This window comes from Eulemur rufifrons, chromosome 7 (genome assembly GCF_041146395.1).
Source record: "Eulemur rufifrons isolate Redbay chromosome 7, OSU_ERuf_1, whole genome shotgun sequence".
NCBI classification, from domain to species: domain Eukaryota; kingdom Metazoa; phylum Chordata; class Mammalia; order Primates; family Lemuridae; genus Eulemur; species Eulemur rufifrons.
Window position 1 is genome coordinate 93725820 of NC_090989.1, and position 14416 is coordinate 93740235.

General features: G+C 34.8%; 1 protein-coding gene and 1 pseudogene across 2 annotated transcripts in view; one reads left to right on the top strand and one right to left on the bottom strand.

The window, feature by feature from the left end:
• Nucleotides 1–14416, top strand: part of ZBBX (zinc finger B-box domain containing) — a 95067-nt gene that overhangs the window by 50790 nt on the left and 29861 nt on the right. For both annotated transcript variants that reach the window (XM_069472978.1, XM_069472979.1), the window contains exons 10-13: nucleotides 4514–4623; nucleotides 5020–5120; nucleotides 6685–6761; nucleotides 8425–8567. In XM_069472978.1, coding sequence (XP_069329079.1) covers nucleotides 4514–4623; nucleotides 5020–5120; nucleotides 6685–6761; nucleotides 8425–8567 — 431 coding nt within the window. The remainder of the gene's footprint in view (nucleotides 1–4513; nucleotides 4624–5019; nucleotides 5121–6684; nucleotides 6762–8424; nucleotides 8568–14416) is intronic.
• Nucleotides 474–1731, bottom strand: LOC138387740 (malate dehydrogenase, cytoplasmic-like; annotated as a pseudogene).

Consider the following 14416-nt stretch of genomic DNA (forward strand, 5'->3'; position numbering starts at 1 on the left):
TTCTCAGAGGATAGAGCGAGGAAATACACACACACATACACACACACTAACCCAGTACACACACTTCTAAATTTATTTCTGTACCTATCTATCTAGCTATCTATTGAGGTAACATGAGTTCACACTGATACTTCTGATTCCAAACCAACATCATACGGCTTATTTAGCATTTTCCCTTTCCTTATTTGAAATTTCTTCCACCTACAGTGAGAAATATGGCTTTCATTATCTATATTTATTAATTAATTAAACCTAATATATACATAAAGTAGTTCCAGAATTACTAATATTACTGTGTGATAGATTGCAATGGTTACTTTTTTCATTTGAATATACATTTATTTAGAATGCATCACTAATAGCATGATGATAAACTGTTACTCACAAAACTGTACCAAGAAGCAAACAATCTTTAAAATGTGTTGTTTTCATGAGTAATTTAAATATAGTATTACTATTGTAAGGTACTAGAGTCAAAGACAACATTTAGATTCTGCAGCTTTAAGATCAATCTTCTTATATGAGAAATCATTAACAAAACCTTCAACAAATTTCCAGGTCTTCTTTTGTTTTTTTTTAAGACAGAGTCTTGCTCTGTAGTCCTGGATTGAGTGCAGTAGTGTCATCATAGCTCCATGCAACCTCAAACTCCTGGGCTCAAGTGATCCTCCTGCTTCAGCCTCCCGAGTAGCTGGGACTACAGGCATGTGCCAGGATGCCCAGCTAATTTTTCTATTTTTAGTAGAGATGGGGTCTTGCTCTTGCTCAGGCTAGTCTCAAACTCCTAAGCTCAAGAAATCCTTCTACCTTGAACTCCCTGAATGTTAGGATTACAGGCGTGAACCAGCATGCTGGGCCTTGTTCTTGATTACAACAGGGAATGAGTAGCGCAGATCATTGAGAATACCATAGAGATTGCCATGAGAGGTAATGCCTGTGACCATAAACTTTCCTTCTGGTGTTCCAAGGCAGATGTCACTGACATGGTCAGAGATGGCTTTTGCAGCAGACATCACACTGGATAGATTTTGAGACTTGATGACAGCAGTACCACATTGCTGCATAGTTGTGATGAATTCTCCCATGAGCCAGCTGTCATCTTTGAGAGCTTCATAAACAACTTCCTTTCCTAGCAGTTTCACCTTGATAAGGTTGACATCTGTATACTGATTTGAGGAATGGTTTCCCCAGATAGTGGCATTCTTTCCATTATTAGCAGTCATACCAAGTTTAAGAGCAATTACAACTTTAGCTCAGTTGTGATCCAGACTAGTCAAGCAACTGAAGTTCTCCTTGGGGATGGATGGAACTGACTTGGAGGCAGTTGGGCAGTTGGTATTGGCTGGGTTACCCACAATAATAACTTCTTGGCATATTTTTCTGAGGCTGCACCCTAGCATTTGAAGATTTTCACATTTGTTTTCAGTAAATCTTTCCTCTCCATGCTTTCCCTTCTTGGCATGGAGCCCACAAGAGTGACCACATCCAGATTTTTAAAGGAAAGCTCTTTTCTGATGTAATGACATCTTTTAGGTGGGAAAGAGAACAGTGTTGCAGTTCCACTAGGATACCATCCAGGAACCCCATCACGAGAGTGATATCCAATCCTACAAGAATTATAGGCTGGTGCTGGTCTTTACCAAAGACAGATACATTTTCAATACTGTATAGCAGTGAATATATAATCTGACTAGCTTCTCCAGTCCTAAGGACTCTGATTGGTTGAGACATGATTGGGGGCTGCACAGACAATTTTAGCACCTGCAAAATGAGCCTCAGGGAGTCAGGCCACCTCTCACAATGGTTATTTTTTAATGGCAATCATTTTTTTGAGTTAATGCTTTATTTCTTAATTTTACATGCCAATGTAGGCCAATCCATTTGCAAGTCAAAAGTATTGGATGTGTTTTTGATACTGTGCTTCAGAAAAGTTTCCTATGTTAATAACCATAATAATGATTTTGGCTTTACTTTCGTCCATTGTGTTTTAAATAATCTTATAAATATATGTCCTATTGCATTTTTAAAATTTCTTTTCTGATGTGGATTTTACCTGCAACCCATATGTGTTAATAGATCTCTATTCCCCCATATTTATTTAAGTATAATTGACAAATAAAAGTTGTATATATTTAAGGTATACAATGTGATGTTTTGATATACATAGACATTGTGCAATAATCACCACAATCAAGATAATTAACATATGCATCACCTCACATGGTTATTATTTTTTGTGTGTGTGTGGTGAGAACACTTAAGATCTACTAGCTATAGTCATTATGTTGTATTAATAGATTAGATCTCTGGAAGTTATTCATACTGCATAACTGAAACTTTTGTGCCCTTTGACCAACATTTTCCTATTTCCTCCAACCCCTATCCCTTGGCAACCACCATTATACTCTGTTTTTGAGTTCAACTTTTTTAGATTTTACATATCAGTGAGATCATACAGTATTTTTCTTTTTGTGTCTGGCTTAGTACACTTAGCATAATGTCCTTCAAATGATGGAACAACCTAAGTGCCCATCAATTCATGAGTGGATTAACAAAATATGCTATATGTTTACCATGTAGTAAGGAAAGAAAGAAAGAAAGAAAGAAAGAAAGAAAGAAAGAAAAGAAAAGAAAAGAAAAGAAAGGAAGAAAAGACAAGACAAGACACACATTGATGCCAGGGTTCCAATAACCAGAAACCAGACTTAGTTCCCTGACTAGTTGTTTGTTCATGGGCAAATCACTTAAATATTCTTGGCCCAAGTTTCTCATTTGTAAAATGTTGAGCTTAAAATAAACAATTTATAAGGCCATATAAGCCCCAATACTTCATTATCTCAATTCTATAAGTCTTTGGTTCAGGGCCTTTACTCATAAAATTAGAGAATTTTTCAGTTTATAAAGGAGTGGCTGGGTGCCGTGGCTCACGCCTGTAATCCTAGCACTCTGGGAGGCTGAGGCGGGAGGATTGCTCGAGATCAGGAGTTTGAGACCAGCCTAAGCAAGAGCGAGACCCTGTCTCTACCAAAAAATAGAAAGAAATTAACCAGACAACTAAAAATATATAGAAAATATTAGCCGAGCATGGTGGCGCATGCCTGTATTCCCAGCTACTTGGAAGTCTGAGGCAGGAGGATTGCTTGAGCCCAGGAGTTTGAGGTTGCTGTGAGCTAGGCTGATGCCATGGCACTCTAGCCCAGGCAACAGAGTAAGACTCTGTCTCAAAAAAAAAAAAAAAAAAGGAGTATCTGAATAAAAGTATATTTATATGTGTATGATGAAATTTAATTCAGTAGACCCACGTCAGACTGAAAAGAGGTTTCTCCTGGCCTGATGCCAGTTTATCTTTGACCATATATTCTTTAATATTTTTATTTATAATTTCATTAAATTATGGATATAAGATGTCATGCTCATCAAATTTGTTAAGATACAAAGTTAAATGATACATAAATATTTTATAGTCTTCTGATATATATATTACATATATTGGGAAAATGGGCATAATGATAGACTCCTAGAAGATTATCAAATTTTTAGAGCATTTGCAAGTTGCAGAAAAGGCAATATAAAGTAAGAACATGGTTAAGAATCTGGCCTTGGGGAAGTAGACTGCTTGAATTCAAATTCCTCTTCTGCATTCAACACCTGATTGAACAATTTGGTTCTCTGCCTTGTGTTTAAATTTCATTAACTATAAAACTAAGATAATATTAGTGCCTATTTAATACCTATTAAAATTTAATATGCCAAAATTAGCAAGAGAAGAGCCTGGTACATTTTAAGTTTTGTATTAGTGTTAACTACAAATAGCATCAAGAAGGCTCTGCCTTTCACGTGGGAACCTCATGAGCTTGCATGGTCTAGAAGGACTGTGCAGCTGCTTATATCCTTGGCTAAACCGTGACCTATCTCCCCCGTAATCTGGGAATATCCTCTGGAAGCAAATATATACTCTCAACCTTTGAGAATTGCTGGGCTTCAGTGCCTTCCATATGAAATGGGCTGCATCAATCCTCATTGTTAATTAGGTAATAGATGCCACAGCCAGAACACCTCACATTCATATCGTAGGAACTCATTTTATCACCCTGCTGGTGTGGTGAAAGTTTAGACAAATGCCCTCAGGTTCCCTTGGAACTCATTGACAAAATGCCGGGACTGTGAGATAAAATTCACATTCATAAATTAGCTTTTTAAATAGAATGCTATGTTTTATGGACTCCATGTGGCTTCTGAGAGAACACTGACTTCTATCATAATTTTGATTTTCATCTTAAACAAAAAGCAGTAGGATATGCAATTTTAAAATGTGTGATGTCAAGTTGATTTACAGAGTTTTTTCAGTACATTAAGATTCTGTTATACAATTACACTTACCTTCTTTGAATTAAAGGTAAAATTATGGTTTCATCATTAATTTTGTATACTCATTTGATAAATAAAGATCTTGTCTAGGAAAGTTTCAGATAGTGTATTTTAGTCTTTTAATTGTTTCTTTCTTATTTTGTAGAACTCCACAAGAGCAACATCTTAACATGCTACCGGATACATTTACACATCCGTGTAAAACCACTAGTGAGGCACAGTGTTCTCAAAATGAAAATGATGAAGATAGTGATGGTTAGTTCAGACTTGATTAGATATTTTTAAAATTTATTTTTTCAAATTATATAAACCAAGCATTAAGGAGCATCTGCTTTTGCTTTTCTTTAATATGTCATTCTCATTCGCACTATGTAATTCTTTATCTCTGGATCAAAAATCATGCACACTCACTTCTTCCCATTCTCTAGATTTACTCTGCCTTAATTTAAATATTAATAGTGTCATTTAAAATTTGAATGCTAATAAAATGTATATTCCTATGTCATTTGACCTAGGAAAATTGACAGTATTTATCTTTGTGTAGATGCACAGAACACCATACTTTTATTGTTGGTTATATTATTTGAAGAAAGGAAATTATCAAGTAAGATATATTCTTTGATGATAATATTTTTAAATCTTATTTCCTAGTTGAAGAGATCAAAGTACAACATCCAGATCTGTTTTTGCCAGTTGAAGAATTAAACATAGAAAGACCTGAACCATCTCTAAAGATAGTGGAACTGGATAATGTGAGTGCCTGTTCATTATTCATGTACCTTAACAAACAGGAAATTCATAACATTTAGTTACATCTACATGTTATTTTCTACAGGATTTCTTTTGTAACTCAATATAATTTAGTAGGAAATTTACCAGTGAATTTAAAAATACTGATAAAACAAAATATTATTATTATTTTTCTTTTTGAGACAGAGTCTCACTCTGTTGCCTGGGATTGAGTGCCATGGCATCAGCCTAGCTCACAGCAACCTCAAACTCTTGGGCTCAGGCAATCCTACTGCCTCAGCCTCCCAAGTAGCTGGGACTACAGGCATGTGCTACCATGCCTTGCTAATTTTTTTCTCTATATTTTTAGTTGTCCGGTTATTTTCTTTCTAATTTTTAATAGAGATGGGGTCTCGCTCTTGCTTAGGCTGGTCTCAAACTCCTGACCTTGAGCAATCCTCCCGCCTCGCTCTCCCAGAGTGCTAGGATTACTTACAGGCGTGAGCCACCACTCCCGGCCCAAAATATTATTTTTTGTAGAGAGTAAATTTTTGAGCTGAACTGGTATTGTCATTTTTTTTTTTTTAAGCATGCACTATGGGAGGTGAGAAGGCATCTCACTATTTTAACTTATAGCAATGTAATTTGGTGATTTGTTAGTTTAGTTCTTTATGTTATCAGGCTTTTTAGCAAAGATCAGTCCCTTTGATTACATGGTATCTATTTTATAAAATTTAAGTAAAATCTTAGTTTCTTGAATGTCATTTAATATTACTTTCTGTTTAAAGGAAGAAATAGTATATAATATTTAAGAGGTTTAGTGTAATGATAACTTGAACACAAACCTCTAGAAGACACCAAAATGCAATCAGCTAGGGCCAGAGCCAGTCAGAGCTGAAGCTCCAGCCTGAAGGTTTAGGGTATGATAGACTCAGTGCATTTCTGACTTCTTAGTCATCTCATCGCTGAATGTACCAGTTGTCTTAGATATACCTCTTACTGTGGCTGTCACAGAAAAAGACTAGGGTAGACAAAGTATCTCTATAAATACTTCTTTCTTCTTTAGATTGATATCTTCTGATTTTTGTTTTTTCTTTTGCCTAGTAACACTTTTATTTCTCTTCTGGATAAATTTGAGATAGTGCACAAATACACACACATGTGTGGGGGTGTGTGTGTGCTATTCATTAAATTGTTTATACATAGAGGAGTAAGCTTATGATGTGCCAGAGAACTGAAAACTCCTTAGTCACTAATCTACTTGGCAGCTAGTACTTACCTTGTTAAATATAAGTTATTATTGTTGGTTCCAGGTGTGATAATAGTGATAAAGTGACTGACACATCAAATACCCTCAACAAATATCAGCTGAATTTGTTTAGTTTTCCTAGAACTCGTGTGTTGTAAAATATAATAGAGTTCTCATGACATTTGGAGGAAGAAAGTACTCTAAATATCACCCATAAATTACTTGGTTAACGTAGAATACATTTATAGAATATACTAATATTATACAATTTATGTAACATATGTATATATACATGTCATTTATGTAAATATTAAATTAATAAACATACATTTAATAAGACATATGAAGAGGAATTTGAAGAACCAGGAAACGTGCCTTACAAAGTTGAATTAGCTGATGCAGACACTCAACAAAGGTAAGATCTTTCAAATTTACTTTGTATGATTACTAAAAAACCATATCAAAAAAAACAACTATCTTTTTAAATGAGAAACTCATTGTGTCAAAAACATGTGTCTTTAATGCTAAGAGTATATTTTACTTAGCCATATTTAAATTTGCGTGCAATGTTGCTAATATTTAATATTTAGCAATTAGAAAATTGTCTATAGTGATATGTTTGTACTCTCACCTAATATTTGGATTATTTAAATAGATTCTACTGAATTTAGGAATTGTTATTATTTAAAATGTTTGACCAAGTCTGATATGTTTCGTATAAGCTTTCTGTTTTTCTCCAAAGATACTCCAGATTCTTTTTACTTTAGTTTGCTATGAACCCTAGATAAAAAGTTTTATAAATAATTAGATTAAGAAACTAAAAGAGCTCTTGTACTACAGACTGTTTCCTAGGTAGATTTTTTGATGTGTGATAAAAAAAATAAATGAAGTATAATGGCTCACTTTGTAATTGTTTTGTAGAATTTTGTTATTTCCAAGTGAAAAATAATATCTAATTGTATCTGTTAGTAATGTTAAAAAGTACTCAAGTCCTTTTTGCTGTTAAAATGTTAGGATTTCAGGTGTCCGACTACAAAGTATTAACTTGAGTAAACAGTGGAATGAAGTTCCTATTAAGTGTCTCCTACACCAATTCTTTGTTCAGATCAACTTAGGCTCCTATCAGCATTTTGCAATAGCTATGGGCCTGAGTGATGCCCTTGGGCTGAAAAAGCCCCATGTTTAGATACAAAAAACCAGATATCTAGCAGCAAATGTGCTTTTGGAAGCAGGATTTTGGCAGGAGACAACTTTTTGTTTAGCAGATAAGAGGTTTATATCCACTTCTGTATCTCCAAGGAAATGAATGACATTTCTGTTCTCTAATTTGATTCTTTTATGTATCTTATCACATGTCTTTGCTTTGACCCCTATGTATGGTGTTAGAGAAGGTGGAAGAAGTTACTGATCATGGTTTGGCAGTAGTTTTACAGTGTTGTTTGGAGATGCCCATAGTTGACTACATTAACTTTATCTCTCTCCTGGGGAGGATGAGTGACACAAGAGCACCTTTTTGGTTAAGTATAATCCATGATATTTATGGTGGTCCTCTGTAGCGCTTACATAAATATCAAGCATTATTAAATATATTATTCAATTTATAAAGAATATTACTTAATTGCAACTATGCTTATAGATAGTAAGCATTATTAAAAATTGAAACCTAAATACCACATGCTGCTTTTTAAATCATTGATTAACAATATGTTTATACAGTAGTAAAACCTTGATTTCATAAGATTTTAATGGGTTTGAAAGGTAACACTCCATTTTTAGAAGAAAATGAGAAATCAAACTTATTTCAGGATGTTTTAAAAAAGAAACTTTCAACTGAAATTTTGCAGTTAAAATGAATTTGGTTTGGTTGCCTATTCCTTTTATATCCATTATACTATTTAGTTGCTTATAGTTTAGAATATGTTCACAGTAAGGTTAAAATAAATATTAAATTAATGTAAACAACACTATTCCATTAAAGTTTTACTACTTTTGTTTTAATAAACTGAGACTTTTTTATTTTCTTCTTTTTGTATCATTTCTTTTAACTTTATTCTTTTGCTTATCCATATACATGGAAGTTATGCATTTCATGATTATCAGAAGAATAATTTTCCATATGAAAATGACATCTATCAACATCATATTTTCAACAAGGGGAAAATAGACATCTCACATCTTTGTCTGAGAAACAGCCCTACATATTGTAAAGATAATTCAAAAGGTAGCTTTTTTTTAAATTGCTTAATAGTGTTTACAGTTCATGTTGGTAATTTAATGAAACTAATAGGTATGGTAGTCTATAAAAGCTTTGTCATTATGTTGTTCGTTTTAAAACCAGAAAATTTAGTGCTCAGAAGAAAATTGGTTGAAAATATATAATTTTCGAGCAGATACTGTTTTTAGTCAATGGACAACACTGGGTGTATTCATGAGAAAAATAAGCCAATATAGGGCTCTCTAAAAGTGCTTATGAATGGAAATAGTCTTAAAAGATAACATGGTAGACCTTTTAATGACAAAAGTCTGATTGGCACCCTATTGCCTTCATTTGCATTAAATATCTTCCAAAAATATTCAAATTTGATATAAAGTCTCATATGAGACAAACCTAAACCAAACAAATCATCTTGTTTATATTTCTATGTTATTATTACTAGTAATTTCCTTGGGATCTATTAATATAAATTAGAATGCTGTGTGCATATCAATTTCCATATTGGGAGATCATCATTTAAAGAGATCCTGACCTGGGAGTCATATTTTGTTTCCATTTCTACCTTTAAATCTCTATGTGACCTTGAACATGTCACTTACTTTCTTAGACCTCATTTTTCTAAGCAAAAATATAGGAACTAGATTGATAAGGAAAACTCCCATCTATTACTTGGCACAGCAGCCGCCTGAGACCCCCCACCCCTCACGGAGGACCCACATTAGCATGTCACTAACCTAACACCTGGTACAGTAACATCTCACTAACCTAACGTTTGGCACATCAGCATAACACTAATCCTATTGCCTGGTGCAGACACTAAACTTATTACCTGGCAGGCATTACTCACCTGAGACCCCCTCCCCTTGGATCACCCCAACTTAATAAAAATGGGAAAAATTAGGTAGATGGGGCTCCGAATTTGGTGGTGAGACCCCTCTGAGCCCGCTGGTGAATAAACGTTGATTCTCCGACTCTCCGTGTGCCTCTCGGTTTGTCCTCGGGACCACTCACTGTAACACTTGCCGTAACAAGACAAATGTCAGGTTTCCTTTTATGTATTATATTTGGTCTATGTCTCCCAAGCTGGAGTGCAGTGGTGCAATCATAGCTCATTGCAACCTCAAACTTCTGGGCTCAAGCCATCCTCCTGCTTCAGCTTCCCAAGGAGCTAGAGAACTACAGGCATGTGCTGCCACACCCAGCTAATTTTTAAAAAAAAATTTGGTAGAGACAGGGTCTCTCTATGTTGCACAGCCTGGCCTCAAATTCCTGGCCTCAAGCTATCCTTCTGCCCCAGCCTCCCAAAGAGCTTGGAATACAGTTATGAGCCACTGATACCAGCTAATTTTGAGTTAATTTTTGTGAAGACTATAAGGTCTGTAATTACATTCATTTTTTTGCATGTGGATATCCAGTTGTTTCATTTATTAAAAAGGACTATCTTTTCTCCACTGTATTGGCTTTGGTCTTTTATCAAAGATCAGTGACTATGTTTATATGGTTCTACTCTGGGCTGCCTAGTCTGTTCCATTGATCTATTTGCCTGTATTTATGCTAATACCACACACTGTCTTAATTATTATAGATTTATAGGAATTCTTGAAATAGAGTGGTGTCAATCTTTTGACTTTGTCCTTCTTCAATATTGTGTTGGAAATTCTGGGTCATTTCCTTTTCTATATCAACTTTAGAACAAATTTTACAATATCCACAAAGTAAGTTGGGATTTTGATTGGGATTTCAATAAATCTATAGATCAATTTAGAAAAAACTGATATCCTGACAATATTAAGTCTTCCTATGGGTGAACATGGAGTATTTTTCCATTTATTTAGTTCTTTCATTGGAACTTCATGGTTTTCCTCATATAGATCCTGTACATAGTTTGTTAGATTTGTACCTAAATATTTCATTTTGGGGGTGCTAATATAAATGGACTTATGTGTTAAGTTTCAAATTAATTTATTCATTACCAGTATAGGGAAACATGATTGACTTTTATATGTTAACCTTTTGTCTTTCAACCTTGCTATAATTTTTTATTAGTTCCAGGTACTTTTTTTTTTTTTTTTGGTGATTCTCTTAGATTTTCCATACAGACAATCATGCCATGTGTGAATAAAGACAGATTTATTTCTTACTTGTCATTTTGTACACATTTTATTTCCTTTTCTTGTCTTACTGTATTAGCTAGAACTTCTAGTGTGATGTTGAAAAGTATTAGTGAGAGGGGGACATCCTTGTCTTTTTCCTGATTTTAGCACAAAAGTTTCCAGTTTCTCACCATTGAATATGTTAAAGCTATAGGGTTTTTTGTAGATGTTCTTTATCAAATTAAGGAAGCTCCTTAGTTAAATATATACCTAGATATTTTATTTTCTTTGTTGCTGTTGTGAAGGGTATTGAGTCTTTGATTTGCTTCTCAGTTTGACAGTTGTTGGCATATAGGAACTCTACTAATTTCTGTACATTGATTTTGTAAGCTAAGACTTTGCTGAAATCTTAAGCAAAAAGAAGAAATTGGGAGACTGTTGAGCCTAAGAATACTGAGTTATAGAAATGCCCGCTGTATTTTTGGAGACAAGATTTGATTTCAGAAGTCAAATAAGGCTTTGCCTTAAAGAAAAAATAAATGTGTTAGTTCAAAAGCTGCCTCACCTCAGGAGGGCATCTCATTGGTCAGTAACAGCTGCACTTCAAAGAGACAGCTGTAAACTGGGGCTATGGTTCTCACCTGTTTTGAAAGACAAGACAGGCTTTATCTAGGGCCATGGGTTGCCAGAGCTGACCAACAAAGACCCCCAAGACCCCTGGAGATGAAACTTGATCAAATAGATATGTTAATGCCCAAGCCGGGCCCAGACGGAACCATGAACCATGCGGTTAAAGTAATTAACACAAAGCACAGCTCATGTTGACTTCTGAGATCCTCTCTGTCTCCAAGAACACAATCACCAGAGCCAAGATGTCTCTGTATTTTTGCTAAAGTAATAGCTTTATCATAAAACTTAGAAGTTTGCCCTGAGAAGATTTTATAACTCATTGTTCCCCTAGATAGAGTTAGTTAAAGGATCTGTAGTAGCCTTTTAGAAGACTTTGACTCTAAACCAAACTGCCTGTTAGTATGTAAATCCCATTGCCCTTGGCAATGGGAGCCTGTATCTACCCTACAAAATACCTGTGTGGAGTTTCAGTCTTTGATATATTTTTGTGGGAAGAATATCCATCTGGACTCCTCCTTTGTCTATTTTCATAAAACTTTACTTTATAAACTATATCTTTGGCTCTGTGTATTATTATTATTATTTTATTTTTTATTTCTGTTTCCTACTATTTTTTCATGCTTTGCGATGACCCCTGCCTGAGAGACCTGATCGGAAAGAGAAAAAACCTCTTTGCGGGGAGCGTAGCTAACTCCCCACAGGGGACATCCATTTACCAGACTTCAAGCTATACTACAAGGCTATAGCTTGGTATAAAACAGCATGGTACAGGCATAAGAACAGAGACATAGACCAATGGAACAGAACTGAGAATCTAGATATAAAACCATCCTCCTATAGCCATCTAATCTTTGACAAAGCAGACAAAAACATACACTGGGGAAAAGAATCCTTATTCAATAAATGGTGCTGGGAAAATTGGATAGCCACATGTAGGAGACTGAAACAGTCTCCACACTTTTCACCTTTCATAAAAATCAACTCATGGTGGAAAACAGACTTAAACCTAAGGCATGAAACTATAATAGTTCTAGAAGAAAATGTTGGAAAAACTCTTATAGACATTGGCCTAGGCAAAGAATTTATGAAGAAGATCCCAAAGGTAATCACAGCAACAACAAAAATAAATAAATGGGACCTGATCAAAAGAAAAAGCTTCTGCACAGCCAAGGAAACTAGTATGAGAGCAAACAGACAACCTATAGAATGGGGGAAAATATTCGCATGCTACACATCCAAAAAGGGCTGATAACTAGGCTCTATATAGAATTTAGGAAAATCAGCAAGAAAAAAATCAAACAACCCTATCTAAAAGGGGGAAAAGGACATGAACAGAAACTTTTCAAAAGAAGATAGACTAATGGCCAAGAAACATATGAAAAAATGCTCAACATCTCTAATCATCAGTGAAATGCAAATGAAAACCACAATGACATATCACTTAATGCCAGTGAGAATTTCCTTTATCAAAAAGTCCTAATATAATAAATGTTGGCGTGGAGGTGGAGAGATAGGAACACTCATACTCTGCTGGTGGGACTGTAAACTAGTATGATCTCTGTGGAAAGTAATATGGAGATACCTCAAAGAGGTGTAAGTAGAACTACCATTTGATCCAGCAATTCCATTACTGGCATCTATCCAAAGGAAAAAAAGACATTCTATAAAAAAGACATCTGCACTCGAATGTTTATAGCAGCATAAGTCACAATTGCAAAGATGTGGAATCAACCCAGTGCCCATCAATACATGAGTGGATTATTAAAATGTGGTATATATATATATACCATGGAGTTCTACTCAGCCACAAAAAACAGTGGTGATCTAGATCTAGCACCTCTTGTATTATCCTGGATGGAGCTGGAGCCCATTCTACTAAGTGAAGTATCACACGAATGGAAAAACAAGCACCACATGTACTCACCATCAAATTGTATTAACTGCTCAACCCTTCAGTGCACATATAGTAATAACATTCATCGGGTGTCGGGCAGATGGGAGCGGGGAGGAGAGCATGGATATATACACACCTAATGGGTGAGCACCATCTGGGGGATGCACACGCTTGAAGCTCTGACTCAGGTGGGGCAATGGTAATATATATATAACCTAAACATTTGTACCCCTGTAATATGCTGAAATAATAATAATAATAAAAACACAACAAAAAAAAAAACAAAAACAAGTTCAGGATATGCCCTTCTCTTTTTAGTTTGTTGAGAGGATTTTTTTTTTTTTCCATGGATTGGTGATGGATTCTGTCACTTACTTTTTCTGCATCTCTTGATTTGATCATGTGATTTTTATTCTTTAGTCTGTCTATTTGATGCATCAGACAGATTTTTGAATGTTAAGCTGTTATTTCTATGCTTTATATTTTCAATGAATAGACTAAATTAAATCGTCCTTTCTGCATTGCACTTTTAACATTACTAAAAGGCTGTTTTGTTACTTTTCAGTGGCAATAGATACAAACAGTGGAATTTGCAATGCTACAGAAATATAATGGGGGGCGGGTGTAGACATTTTTATATAGGCAATGGCATCTTTTTCTTCCAAAAAATCAGACAATTTATATTCAAGTTTAAGAGGGAAATGTAGCATTATTGTGAAAATTTCATTCATATTGAATAGCCTTTATGATATATTTTTATAAAAATATTTCTCTGGCATACATGTTATTTTATTTCTCACAACATTTGTGCTATTTAAGATGTGACAGTAGTTGGATGTGAAAGTTGTAAATACTATGCATAATTGTCAGGTTATATAAACATTTGAATGTAACAGGTAAGTCATTTGGGCTTTAAAGAAGAATGTACATCACTGGAGACCATTTTAGTAAAAGCTTCTACTATTTTATAGACTACCTATATTTGTTCTGGAAAAAGAATAAGGGATAACCAGATGAAGCTGTATTCAATCTGGATAATGATATACATACTTTTATTTAAATTGAAAGCAATGTGGTGTAAACATTTTTAAAGAATTTTTGTTCTTCAGAAAATGTAGACAAGGGTTTCAGCACCCTGCCTGCACATCATAATCACCTGGAAAACTTAATGGGTGAAAACATAAAAGACCAGAGCTTGAGCCCCACTCCCACTATCTGATTTAATTGGTTTAGGATCA